The 14,884-nt window shown below is 41.5% G+C and overlaps 1 protein-coding gene across 1 annotated transcript in view; it reads right to left on the bottom strand.

The window, feature by feature from the left end:
• Positions 1 to 14,052, bottom strand: part of LOC132998924 (glypican-6-like) — a 119,221-nt gene extending 105,169 nt beyond the window's left edge. Inside the window, exon 1 of the mRNA XM_061068671.1 lies at positions 13,887 to 14,052. Within this exon, the coding sequence (XP_060924654.1) occupies positions 13,887 to 14,052 (166 nt within the window). The remainder of the gene's footprint in view (positions 1 to 13,886) is intronic.
• Positions 14,053 to 14,884: the final 832 nt, after the last annotated feature.

Below are 14,884 nucleotides of genomic sequence, written 5' to 3'. Positions count from 1 at the left end.
TAAACAAAAAAGTCAAATTTCATGTCAAGTACACATTTCTTGAAGATGGTTGTCTGTCATTTTAGATATTTCACGGTGATATATGTCGATTTTTCCAGTAAGTTTGGTTTTACTTAGCTATGTGATGAAATGCAAACATGGTGAAACATGATGATTGACAGCTGAGAATGACTTGTAATTGGATTTCCCATTTGTGGCTCCATCCCCCGATGATCGCTACTGTGCAAGATAGCATCGTTTGTATTCCAGAACATTTTAGCTTTATTTTTTGGATAGAGTGAGGAAGTGGAGATAAGTTGTCCATCTCTATATACTGTCTGAGACGTGTGACTAGGTTGTAAGTCAAGGCCAGTCTTAAATAAATCTATTTCAATTATTTTAATTCACTGCCTTTTTAACGCAGACAAAATCTATAATTTATTACAGAAAGCACTTACAATACAATCAATTTTTACCTTATGGTCCCAAACAGTGAATATCAAGTTTTCCATCTATTGTCGTCAGGCAGCCGCAAATATGCTTTGAGATCTGATCAGCATACGACCTGCTGCACTCGCTCCCCCGACGTACAGGTTGAAGCACTCATGTTGCGCTTTTTATAAACCAGTCTTTTTCCCACCTGACGCCTCACTTCTGCACCTTGTAGAATTCTAACCTTCTTTCTTATGCATTAACGCTTTAATGAGCACTTCTGCTCTTTCTCGACTTTACACCCAGCATCTGAAACCAATGTGCACAATCCCAGGTTGCAGGCTCTCCTGGTAAATGTCAAAGGTAAGATGTTGTACCAGTCGAGCACTTGAGAGGAGCTTATGGCCGCTACAGCTTTAATCATGCATGCGGTATATTAAAGCATACCCCATAATATATTGAATGGGGTCTTGCCTCTGTTATGGATGATGCCTGGGACAGATTTCACTAACAGAAATCGCACTAGTATTGTGCATTTTATGGAGATTAGAAAATGATAGCATGTGATTTTCCAGATCACCCTTTGGAAAGAGATCTTACACAGAGGCTCATAAGGTGTTTATGAATAATAAGAATTGCTGTTTACAGATTCTGTTTGCCTCTTTTTACCCTTATATTAAAAACGATAAAGATAAAGGACATCACACTCATATCTCAGCTGGATCATATCTCAAAAGTTCAATACATCACTATAATATTGAATTAACAGTTGAAAGAATGTACAACTTTGAATAATATTACAGTAAATTGAACATTTAGCATTAAGCTACTAATAAATATCCCGAACACATTTGGAGTTTTTCATTTTGCACAATCAAGTTATAAAAGCAGGAAAAGTGAAATGATTTAAGGATTTTATCAGTTTAATTTTAATATTTTTGTAAACTTCTTACTTCTTACTTACTCACTCAATCAATAAGTGATTTGTTAATTTTATACAGGGTCCAGATGATTGAAACCAAATCTGCATCACAGGTTCCGATCATACAAATGCTCAGCAGCTGAAAAGATCCACACCAAAACAACCAATGCCCTTACATTCAATTGCTGTCACTTTATCTGTGCATATGTTTTTGATCAGTTGATTTCTAGATGGTGATTAAACCACACACATTCGTAAACTGAGCAATTCAATGTTTTGGGTGAGAGTAGGAGGGAACATACGGTGAGGTCAAAGCCTTGCACCGGTGCTCTGGATCCAGCCTCCTGACTGGTGCATGACTCCATTCCTAAACATAACAGCTGGTGGTCTGGAGAGCCCGAGGTAGAGCCCCGGGGTGTGAGATGACCAGCCCACTCATTTACCGGCAGCTTGCACAGGGGACAGGAAACAGTGGGGTTCTGGGAGCGGGAGATGAGGTTGGCTTCCTTTCAGATTCAAGCCCCCTCCAGGAGCCAAAGAACAAGGATGTGCCAAGACGCCTCACAATGGCAGATGTTCCTCATGCAACACGTGAAGAAATGTTCGACACATGTAAACACTGGACATTAGGCACCGTGACTCATAAATCTCAATCAGCCTTTCCATAATCCCCCCACCTCCTTTCAGACAGGCCTTGAGTTAATGTGAGCGGAACTGGGGAGACTGCAGATTCTCCATCAGGCCTCATCAACATTCTCGGTGCAACGAGACTTCAAACCCGTCCTCTCCTGACATTAAGGTTATGAGAGCCTGTCACATTTGTCATGATTGCAAGACTCCCTGGAGATGCACTATGTGGCCCCATTCAAATCAGTGGTGTGAGCCTAGTGAGCCTGGATATCTCTCACTGCAAGGCTGCCCTACGCTCCCATCAGCTACAAGGAGAGGTTATTTAAACGAACTGTGAGCTCACCCCTGCTGTACTTCTTTAGTTCCAGATGAATCCCGACGCCGTTCCGCGGCACTTTGCGAGTCACACGTTCGATCAAGCTTCGTTAGCAGCCAATTTGATCAAATAATACAGACTCCGGTTACGCAGGAAGAAAGAAAGACTGGCGCACATGTTTTTCCAAGCAATCTGAACTTTGAGTAGTAGGTGTAGAAGCATTTTTAGCACTTTTTAATAACTCAACTGCAGAAGCTCCTCTGCCTTTCGCAGGAATCATCCATCACAGCATCCATTAACATCAGTATAATTTTGTCTCTCACAGATCAGTGAAAGGAGAACTGTGTGGGTATACCGGAGTAAAAAAAGGAAATGAGGGGTGAAGGAACATAGGGTAGACCTCTGACACGCACAGGAGTGTCATTATACTCCCAGATGCCTTTCACTGCAGAGACTTTTATTTAATGTTAGAATTTAGCCCAGAAAAGTGACCCGGGGTTAAGATCAGCCCTCTACATTTTAGCATTAACACAAAAATTATAACAATCTACAATTAGTCTTTCAACCTCAAAGCTGCAAACGAGATCGCACTAAAATGGGTCATGAGCTTGTGTAATTTCCTAATTTACAACAGGAACAATCCACTTCCTTTTGCATTTCCTGTCCTTGGTAACTACTCCTCTTCAAAAACACAATTTCCTTTTCTCTTGTTACTAGGTGAGCCATCATCATCTTTTCACTTAAGAGGCTCAGTCGTGCAGTCGGGACTCTGCTGACACGAGCTACTGTTACTTACTGTTCTCCGCAATTTGGGTAAACAATTTACTGCCAAAGAATATTTGAGTGAAACATTTTTCCTGCTGTCGTATAAATGTAATGGTGAACATGTGCATATGACTTATAGCTCAATCACATGAAAATAACCCAAACAAAAAATGAACTGATGGTCCTGACAAATGGCGTCTGTGCAGCCTAAGCCTTATTACTCTGCACTGTTATTGTCCAAGGAGATTTAAAAAGGCATCAGGGTGGGACAGAAATGAGCTGGACTGCTTGGACACCAAATCCGCCCCACAAAAGACAGTTTCAGAAATTACAAAACCCAGCTGTTTAAGGGAAATGGCTTATTAAAAAGAGAGTGTCTCATTTTTAAAAGGTTTTCGATAGGATGAATTCTTCTGCTGTCTGAGAGCCACGGACACGTCGATAAACACAGAGTTGGTCCTGGGATTTGTTGACAGCAGTAAAATTACAGAGTCTCCAGCCGCTTTCTTCACTACTTTTTGAAAACACTCTTACATGACCTTACATAAAAGTTTGCCTCGTTTTTTCTGCCCTTGCCTTTTTTTACTCTAACTGCTTCACTGGTTCGGTGACAAAAGCATCACTATATTTAGCGTCTCGAATGATGTTCACAGGCCTTAAAGTTAGACATTGGTGTATGGCTGTGGTTCTGTTTGTTCTAAAAGATGTCTGCATGTTGGAGGACCTGCACTATTGATTTTGTTCCGTCAAAAACCCCCCTGTGGTTTCGCTACAGTGAAACCATCACCGGGGCCTTTCGGGGGTAGGAGCTGTCTATGTTTCTCAAAAAACACGACAACAGTGTCACCGTCAAGTTGGTAACGTCGTTTTTTTCGCCATCGTCGTCTGCATCCGTTGACAGCGTTTGATGTTTCCATGACAATTCTGGCACATCGTGTTTATCTGTGCTTAATGCTTGTTTACTTCCAAGTCTCTGAGGGGCGGCTTATTTAGCAAATCACATCAGCCGTGTGTGCTCGTCTGAGTCTGAAAAACAAAAATAAAAGGTCCCCGGGGTGAAATGTATTTGCATCCTTGACACTTCGATATGATATACCCATGTGCCCTCCCCCCCGCTCTGGGTGGCTTTCTCTCTAAGCCTTATCATTGGTGTCAAGCATGGGACTTCTATTCAGAGACTACCCTCCAGAGGCAGGAAGGCACTGTGGGCAAAACAGGAGCACCGTGAACACAACAGAACGCCCTGGTTCTCTAACATATATAATGAATCCCGGTAACACCAACGACAAAACACCCACCTGGCTGGAGGGTGAACACGGGAGTGATTAGTGTTGCCTGTGTAGTAAACAGTATGTTTTACATGGCTGCAGGTTTATCCTAGGGGTCTCCCTTAAATAGACCTTAGCAGGAAGGCAGCTCTGTGATCATGAAGGCCCCCCCACTATTCCCCGATGTCAACAGTTATGTGACAATGTGACCCCGACATCCCTCAACAACATTATTGCATCACCCTCATCTGCTGGGGGGGGGGAGGGAGCCATTTTCCCAGGGGAGCAGTAGCACACATGCTTTTTCTTGTTACATCCTTTGGCAGTTTTTCTTTTTACTCATGTGTGAAGGAGAGAAGCAAAGTTGAAGGGATTTTTCATTTTTCTAGTAACAATGGAGCACAGCATGTAGCAACTCCTGCAACAATAACCACACCACATCCAATTCAAGGACTTTGCAGTCTTAATAGGCCCAGACTCAAAATGTTACAACACAAATATTTGATGATAAGATCTAGCAGGGTTTAGAGAAGCTCAGGGACAACCAGACACAGGAACACACTCATTAGTATGTTAGTGGTTGATATTCTCAGTGCACCAGCAGCTAGTTTAAATTTAACGATGAATCAGAAGCAAATCACTTTAACCTAAATTGTCTGAAATCAATGAATGGTTTAATTCCCTACTCAATCTTGAACCATTTCATTTGGTATCATCATATTTTTCCAGTTGAATATGACAAAGTTGCTGTCACACATATTTATTGATAACAGTGCGGAGGTAATTCATCTTCTGTCACATTTGCAGGTGAAGTAAACTATAATCCTAATAAATACCACCAATGCATGATGACCAACTATTTCTAACAAACGTCTCTTGCACGGCACGAGCAGAGGGAGACGAGCAGCTCACACACTCTGAGCAGCAGGCATTGAAATAATTTACAATAGAACTGATTTGTGGATATTCCTCACTTCACCCCCCTGATGATCTGAATAACTCGCCGCTGCACGGGGCCGCTGTTGTTCTGCGCCGCACTTATCAGTTATGAATGTTTTTCACTGTGTGAGAAAATGGACCTTTGAACGTCCCGTCTCCCCGGCCGGATCCCGGCAGCTAACACGAGGCGGGCAGCCACAGTTGGCTGGCGTTGAATCGTAAATCGGTTTGGAATTCAATGTTTTATTTAAAGGCTGGGTTTAGTCGGCAGGCCCAGGTGGTTCAGTCAATATGCTAACTTATACACGTTTAATTCTTCAGTCAATGATCGTAGAAATTGGCGACTTTGTCACCTTTGTAAACAGACTCCAGGATGACTGCACAGCAGGTTGAGGTCAGCAACCGGTTGGACTAACACATTAATCAATGGTTGGTCCAGATTAAATATTTACCTGTTTGTTATATGATCAGAGGAACTGTATCATAAGATAATTTTTATACAGTAAAAAAGTGAAATAGCAAAACCTTTCTTAATGAATAATAGAGACGCCTTTGCTCCACTTCAATTTGTATTTTTTACAGTCCGTTTATATTTATTCTTCACATTCAATGCGTTTTCGGGGGGAATCTACAAACCTTTAAGGATTTCAAGGACCCGTGGGAACCCTGGGTCGATAATCCCTCATGTTCAGATGGATTACATCCTACCCGACTACCTCCTCATATCCCTCGAGCGCCTCTCTCGCCTCACAGTTATGATTTCAACACATGGTCAGTCAAGGATGCTGTCCGTGCTGATATGCTCTTTTTGACTGAGTTTGTTTATATTCCTGCTTATTTTTCTATGATCTCACATTACTCTCCATACTAATCCCTGAACATATAATCACATCCGCCCTTTAACTTCTGGTGGCTATTTTCTAGTTCCTCTCGAGGCTTGAGAGGGTAGAGATCCTTAATCCCCCTTCCATTACTGATTTAGTCCCTGAGTTGATTGAAAACTGGAAAAAGTGCAATAGCAGTCTCCTACGCTGGCCCGGGGCTTTTCACACTTCCCAGACATCACCATACATGGGGGCTGAGGCAGGCTTTCAGGAAGCTGCCGACCTTATGCATTTCAGGCATGAACGCCTGCTGGAGTTGACACATTCTTCAGGTCAGTACAACTGACAAACATCCTTATCGACCAAATCTGACAAAAGGTTGAAAATTATCGCTGGAAGATCATCAATCAAATTGATTTGGATGCTCCAAGCCATATGAAAAACTAAAACACTTTTTGTCATTTTCTACCGCAATAGAAATGCTTAAAGAAAAGGAAGACCCAAAATAACTTTGGGGGGAGGCTTTCTTTTTTTGTGCATCTCTAAACTGCAGCAAACACTCACACACACACACACACACACACACACACACACACACACACACACACACACACACACACACACACATACACACAGCCTAATCTCCCTCACATCTCATTAACTCTTCTCTCTGAAGATGTATACAGGCTGGCAAGAGACTTATTTCCAATTTGGTGGAGCCCAGAGCATCTTAATGGGCTTTGGAAAAGATGCCCCACAGAATTTGTATATGGATATTTCCTGGGTTGGGCGTTTCCGAGTGGTATTCCCCCACTTTCACTCAAAGTCTCGAGCCATTGCATTATGTAGTAATTAGGCATCTGGCTGTGAGCACATTGAAAATGATTTGGCAAAGGTGCCTAACATGATTACTAAATTGAAAACACAAATGTAGAGCAGTTTAACAGTTGATTTAGTTTTGTGCCGTTTTGCACAACCCGAACAGACATCACTCAAAAAATGACGCCTAAAACATTGACTTTATGTTTTTCAATTACATATTAAATTTCAGGGCCGAATTTCATAAACAATTTGGTTTCATGCTGAGTGAATAAATCAAATAACTTGAGGGTGATTTAATTAAATTAAATTAAACCTGCATATAAATACATAAATTAAACAAATTATGAAATAAAATCACTCTTGCAAGTAACAAAAGAATACACCAATAAACTGACTGTCACCCTAATCTGTGAGTAAATTGTACAATTCATTTTCCTTCATTTCTAATGTAGAGAAACACACACACACACACACACATGCACACGCACACAGGCAAACAAACACACGCACACGCACACACACACACTTATATATGAGAATAGGAATTAAATCCCCATCTGATGAAGCACATCTTTGACAGCCTCATGAGAATCCTACATTTAGGTGTTAATAAGTGGTGTGTGGTTCAGTTTAACACCCACAGAGATATATGCATTGAATAATCTTGAATGCTGACAACAATAATTGTGCAGTGAGCTGAGGGTTCACCGGGGTGCTCACATTCATTAAAGTACAAACAGTGACGATCTGTGATATCTGGGCTGTGTTTAAGGGAAGTGGGGAAACTGCACACAACCTGCAAACAGCCAAGCACAGATCACAGTGATCAACAGAGAGAGCCGTGGCATCAGTAATTCACATGAGGAAAAGGAGAATGTAATGTAAAACAGCTAATAGCTGTTCTGTTAAGTTGATACGGATGAACCCCAAAGGTAATTGTTATGCTTGAAAGGCAATGTAAGTCTCAGGCAGTGCATAAATAGGAACTGCAGCACATCAAGTGATTTTGTTTCAAAGCCATAGCAAAGAGCTGAGTCCACCCATGAGAATCCCGACTGCTCTGTGTTAGTAGATGTTGATATTAGCAGCAAAGCCTCAGAGCAAGAGCTCCATGGCAGGGCTGACTGAAACATTCAGGAGCCGTTGTGTTTATGAACAAAGGGCTGACAATCAAGCGCCATTGTGTGTGTGTGACACTATAACTAACGTCTGACACACGCACACAGGGGTGATCCTTGCAGGCAAACTGAGTCGTTGGCTGACTGCATAAACCCGCCAGGCAGGCGATGGTAAATTGACAACGCAGACACGGAAGCGGAGGAATCACAAGCTTAACCTGGTGTGGTGTAATGAAGCTGTCTGACACCCACTTGTAGACATTGTTCTGATTCACCTCACATACATACAGGTATGTGGTTCAGTGTGACTACTCTACACAACCCACATGCTCTTTGCTTTGAATCCCGGCTGTCTTCCAAGAGTTTTCTTACTGTACCAGTCGGATTTTTCTTACTAGCCTCCACCTCCTTTGTGCAAGCTGAGGCACAAAGGAGTCTTTAAGCAAAAAAGGGATAGTAGCACCCAGTGAAGTGGTAGTGGGTAGTCTGGTTGACCTCCATCCAAGCCCTCTAACTCTGCCAATTACCCTATCTGCGTCAGAGTCAAAAAGTTATTTCAATCCCAGACAGAGAGCATTGGTGATGACAGTTTGCCGGGCACAGCAGGGAGTATCGCTGAGCACGTATTGCATCTCCTCATGGTGACACGTTATGTGACTCAGACGTGGTGGGAGACCGTGTGCCAAATGTCACTGAGAAAAACATATTGAGTAGTTAAACCTCGGATGGTAAGCACAGGAAAAAAGCTATCCTCCCACAACAACTTCTGAACTTAACACTGATTTTAGATGAAAAAGAAAGCGAAAGGCACAGAGGAGTGATCCGGCCTCCTGGTGTCATCCTTGAAACATTAATTTTAGGTTTCTGCTCCGTTGGCTTGCCGGGTTCTTTGAGTTCTGGATATGTTTTATGACTTTGGAGCCCATGAGACCCATTCAAACGCCGCTCTGACACTTAAATAATGGATGGTCTACAAATTTTAGAAAGTCTTTTTTTTCCCATCAGCCTGGATGCTCACGTAGCTGAGACTTATGGTGCTCAATGTGGTATTCCTCATGGGAGCATTCTCTGCTAAGTTTTGTTTTTGTTATGAATGCTTCCACTGGGAAACATTATTAACCATCACCATGTCAAATACGGTTTTATGCTGATGATACACAATTGTTCACATCTGTTTTGCCAAATGGTCTTGTTACCTGTCTCTCACGTACATGAATGTATGGATGGGTAAAAACTTTTAGAGACTAAAGGAGGAGAAAACTCAAATTATTTTAATTGGACCCAAAGCACCAAGAGAAAATCTGCGCTGGAGGATTGTTGGTCTCAGAAAACAGATTAAAACACACACACAGACCAGAGCGATTCTTGACTCAGCTTAAAATTTTAATAGGCAGTCCAAAAACGTTGTTAAAACATCTGATTTCTTATCTCAGGAATATCTCCCATGTCATCTTTAATTCAGAAGGATGCTGAAATGCTTATTCACACTTTTATTAATGGCCATCTAGAGGACTGTAATTTCCTTCTTTACTGGATAACCCAACATGTGTATGAGAAAACTGTAGCTTTGCAGACTCCTATCTAAAACTAGTAATTGTAGCACATAAGCCCACTGACAAAGACACTGCACTGCCACCCGTATCTTTAAGAATTGCTTTAAAAGTTCTTCTATTTGTTATGAAGCTTTGAAACGATCTTAACATTCCCTGAATCCAAGATGTTTTGTTCCAGCCAGATGACTAAAGTGCTGCACAGCTTATCTTTCAAAACGTTCTGCCTGGGACTCGTTGCAGTACCTTTGGTTGTTATGCCCCTAAACTATGGAGCACACCGCCTCTGGATACTAGAAGGTGACCTCAATATTTTTATAATAATATTCTGCTTTTATATTTAAGTAATGATAGAGTCTTCAAGTTTCAACCATTGATTTTCCTTTCATATTTTTGTATATGTGGTTATTTTATTGTATTTTTTTTTCAGTTTTCCTATTCATTTACTTCTTATTCTTTGCTTTCATTAATTTTCTTGTCTTTTAGCTAATTTGTATTTAACAGTTTAATGTTTTATACTGCTATGTAAATCACTTGAAACTGTGTGTTCCCATGAAAGCTGCGACATAAATAAAGTTGAGTCGCTGAGCAAATGTGCCTCATCAAACGCGTCTGAAAAACATGCACGAGAATTCAGAAAACAAATGAATCGGTCATAAATAGTTCAAGTCGACACAAATTACTGGCAATAACTTTTCCATTTCATTTGTTATTGCCGTTCCCTTCATCTCTATCAGACATTTTGTTATGTACAAATGCTTTAAACATTGACACACTTTTCTATTACGTTAAAAACTGTTTCTTCGAATCAATGCTGTAAATACTATTGTTTTTTATTTTTGTGTTGAGATACACGCAGCATCTATTGCACTTCTGTCAGTCCTGGGAGAGGAATCCTCACATGCGTCTCTCTGAGGCTTCTATGTTCTTTTCCCCTGTTAATGTTTTTTTTCTGTAGTTTTTCCTCACTGTTGTTGAGGTTTAAGAACAGAGGATTTCGCACCTTTTAAAGCCCTACAAGACAAAATGTGATTTTTGAACAAGAGCAATACAAATAAAATTTCATTAATTGAAAGACTACATGAGCCTAATATTTAAATACAGCTAGAAAGTGGACTGGATGATTAGACGACTGTTTTTCAATATTGAAAAAACTAGCATCGGTAGAAACATATCTGTTTTGTCAGCACTTAAATAATGTAGCTCAGCCTGCCAGTAGCAGAGAGCTGTGGAAATAATTTCCTTATGCAAATAGAAGCTTACAACCTGAAGAAGCATCTTCTGCAAATGTATTAAACCTGTGTTTTGTATCTACAGGGAAACCAAGAGCCTGACACAGCAACTGATGGAGGGATGAGCGGCAGCGGTGCTTGTGCAGCTTAGCACACGTTTTTATTAGCATAGCTAATTAGGCATAATTGGACGCTTTCTACTATCACATCTCCTGAGGCCTATATATAACCTCTGTTGTATTTATGCAGAGGTTATTTGCAAACAACAAAATCCAATTACACTCAGTGTATGTGCTGTACAAGAATTGTAATTAGCATTTGATCACAGCCCCAAAAACATGTTGATAAATAAGGTGACTAACAGATTAGACATTGGCTTTAACTTGCCGAAGAGAAAAGTTGCGTGACATCAAATCATAAGTGCTAAAAACTCCACATTATTCAAATAAAAATGTGTCCAAGTATTTCTTAATCATTTAGAATTGTTTTATCCAACACAATCTGAATCCTTGATGTGGTAAATGGAGCCTGTCCAGGGCTCCGGGAGGTGGAAGCCAACAAAAAGTCTGTGGTCACATACTGGACCCCTGCTTGATTTTCATTTCGAGCTGAACTGTCAAACTAAATAAAAAAACAACTGCAAGTCCAAGATTCTGTCTCTGAAACTTGGACTAAAAACAAGCAGCTTAAAACAATCTAAAATTCACTGAATAAATAATCCAAATATAAACCAGATGTCAAAAATTGTGAAATGAGCCATGCTCATAATCCAGTACTAAATATGTTGTGCAAATGTCGAGCTCAATCAGTCGACTCCATATCACAATTACTTCCAGACATGAATTCTAACAAGTTGAACTAATGTTTAAGGAATCTTTGGATCCGCTCTACAAAGCTGCTTCACGGCCGACTAAAAAAAGAGAAATAAGGCGAGACCAGACGCCACCGTGTCAGTCTAACTCTGTCATATCACACACATAATAACAATGAAATTATCACGATAAAGCAGCAGCGATGGATTCCTTCCTTTAAACTTGTCACATGTATGAGTTTGAGAATAAATTTAAAGAATTATTCTCCAAAAACAGTTTCTGGTCTTTTTGGACGTTGTTTTTAAAATTATGTGTCGTCACTGGAGCAGAATCAGTGCAAACACAAATCTGTCTTTTCCTTTTTATTTAAAATCAGATTTTACGTACTTTGCCCCCTTTCTCCTGATGCTGACTTCACACAATCAAGGTAAGTTTGCTTGATTTGAATTGTCTGACCGGTCACCAGGGACCCTATCAATGACACTTTTCATTATTTTTTCATATAGTTCACTCCCCAACTAGATGACATTGCATAGACAGGATCCCTCACACACACACACACAAACACACAGACACTGACACAGACTCACACATGCACATGTTCAATCAGTAAGAAAACGATCAAATTCCCATCGAACCCAAATCGTGTTGGAACCGAATAAGGCGGCTCTATGATCATTACAGCCTGACACTGCCAATTACAAATACAATTTCTCTATTTTGTCTGTAAGAGGCAATAGAGGGATTAACTTCGGGGCCTTTCTGCTTCCCCTCTTCCCTCTCGTGATGCAGACTTTGTTTACTGACTAATCTCCTTCTCCTGCTTTGACCACAATATGATTACCAGACACATAAGAGATAATAAAACCATATCTCAGCCGTACCAAAGAGCATGAATTAAAACCTAAGCTGTAGCCTTGAGGAATATCGAAAAGCGGAAAGGAGAAAAAAAAAAGAAAAAAGGAAGAAGAATCACCACAGCAAGAGGAGTATCTGGTGCTGAGTGCATACAGCCCCCTACTGGTAAACACTGTTCACCATTTAGACAAATACAACACTATACAAAGCTCCATGATCTTCTGTTGAATATGAGCAACAGGTTTCGCAGCCGGTTTCCAAAACCCATCCTGGTGCCACGTTTGCAAAATTCCATCCCTATTTGAGAAGCTCTATTTATAAATGATCTGAAAGGCTGGACGTCTGCCATTAAATTATAAACCGAGGTGTCAGATATGATTGTCAGGTTGTTATTTCTGCTGTTAAATGTTTTCCCCGAGCCCATTTAACATTTTACAACCTGGGGGTGAGGGCAGGTCTTCGAGAAGAGGGAAAAACTCACATATGATGAAAAACCGGTGAAAGGGAACAGGTGGGTTTTGCTGGTTTTGGTGGGAATAAGGTTTAAGTGCTGCCCTTACAAATGTTAAGCCTAAAACATGTGAAACAAATACTTGGATGAATTTACTGATGATTAAAGATTACCAATGTTTTTGCACAAGTGTATGCTGACTATTGAGGTTTTTTATTTTGATCTACATTGTTTGTCAAGCACTTTGAGCTGGATTTCTTAAACACAGTCACCGTTCCACTGAATGTTGATGCTTCCAAACTCTCTCAGTTCTCACAGGTCAAGTTCTCCTCACACAGAACATGTCCCAACAAGTTACCGACAGAAATTCACATCAGCCCCTCCCTTACAGAAAAGCAATATGTTAAGCTACCTCCGCTTAACATGGTCATTAACACTGGATGTTGCAGCTGAATAGCACAAACAACTCATTTGTTTTAGTAATGACAAAACAAGATGGAATAAGTAATGACCACTAAAGAAGTTTATTTCAAATAAAATCCGGGTTTAGAGTAAAGCCAGTGTTTGGTTTATATCTAAGTGAAGGTGGGTTGTAAAGAACAGGCTGGATCCCACTGACATTTAAATAGGAAAAAGTCATATTGCCCATAAATTAACTTCCCTGCATTGATCAGCAAGTCTCTGACTCATCACAGAGACTCGGATCAAAGCTCAACACACATATACGTGCAGATTAAATCCAGACCAAGTCTCTCCCATGAAAATGTGACATGCTGCAAAAACCACACTCGTGGTTTAGATGATGCGCAGGTTCGGATCCCAGCGAGAAGAGGCTGTGGGGGTGAACGAGATGCTCAGAGGTTGCAGGGTAAAAGGAAGCTCTATAGTTCAGACAGTGTGATAGTTGAATTGGGAAACGAGACACGACACGTGGGGGGGGGGGGGGAGAGGGCGACGATCAAACCCACCTGATATCTCCTGATGAGGCACATTGACGAGGCTGAAGCCTTTGGCGTTGTAAGCTTGTCTCACCTCGCTACAGCTCCGCGCTTTGCTCTCGCCGGCACACGACAGGGACAGCAGCAGCATCGGAACAGTACATAAGGCGACTTGCAGTTTCCACATCGCACACATCGGTGGAATCCTCGATGGTGTGCGGCTCCGTTAGAATGAGATCAAATTAAGAAGAAGAAGAAGAAGAAATCCAGATGTGAGACGGGGAAGACGTCTCCACCAGGTTGCGATGTCAGATGTTCATTTAGAAAAAAAACAAACAAATGAAAGATAAACACTCCTCACTTTGCGTCCTGGTAGGTCCGCCTCATCGTCAAGAGGTTCGTATGTTCCCCTTAGAAATAAAAAAGAAAAAGAAAAACACACTGAGAGAGAGAGAGAGAGCGCACGCAGGGAGTCCGCCTGCCCTCAGTCCGCCTGGAGAGGAATCCGCTACCTGGAGCTGCCTGTGCCAGCAACTTCTCCCGCACACACACACACACACACACACACACGCACAGACAGAGAGAGAGAGAGAGAGGAGGGGAGAGAGATGTGTGTGAGGGGAGAGAGACGCAGCGGAGACACGATGCTCGGAGACGGAGGGTGGGGGGGGGCAGAGCAAAACACGGAGCGGAGCTGCTGCGACTTCACATCCAGGGGCGCGCGCTGTCCTCCGCCTTTATGCATCCCCGCTAATGCGCACGGCCGCGCACGTGCTGGGGGCGCGCGGGGAGGGTGTGCACACACACACCATTCAGTGTCCTCCTATGGAATCATGTAATGTTGATCATCGAATTATTGATCCATCTTTTTTCATGTCTTTGATTTTATTGTAAAGCACTTTCAGCTGCAATACAAGGTGCTGTATGAAATTAACATATCGTTATTAAAACTTCCGTTTACGCTGCCTCACACTCGCTCCTCCAGCAATACACTGAAAAAAGATAATGGTTGGACCAATTTAGTAAAA

The sequence above is a fragment of the Limanda limanda genome, chromosome 3 (assembly GCF_963576545.1).
Source record: "Limanda limanda chromosome 3, fLimLim1.1, whole genome shotgun sequence".
Lineage (NCBI taxonomy): Eukaryota > Metazoa > Chordata > Actinopteri > Pleuronectiformes > Pleuronectidae > Limanda > Limanda limanda.
The sequence above is the reverse complement of the archived record's forward strand: the minus strand, read 5'-3'. Positions and strand labels throughout refer to the sequence as shown.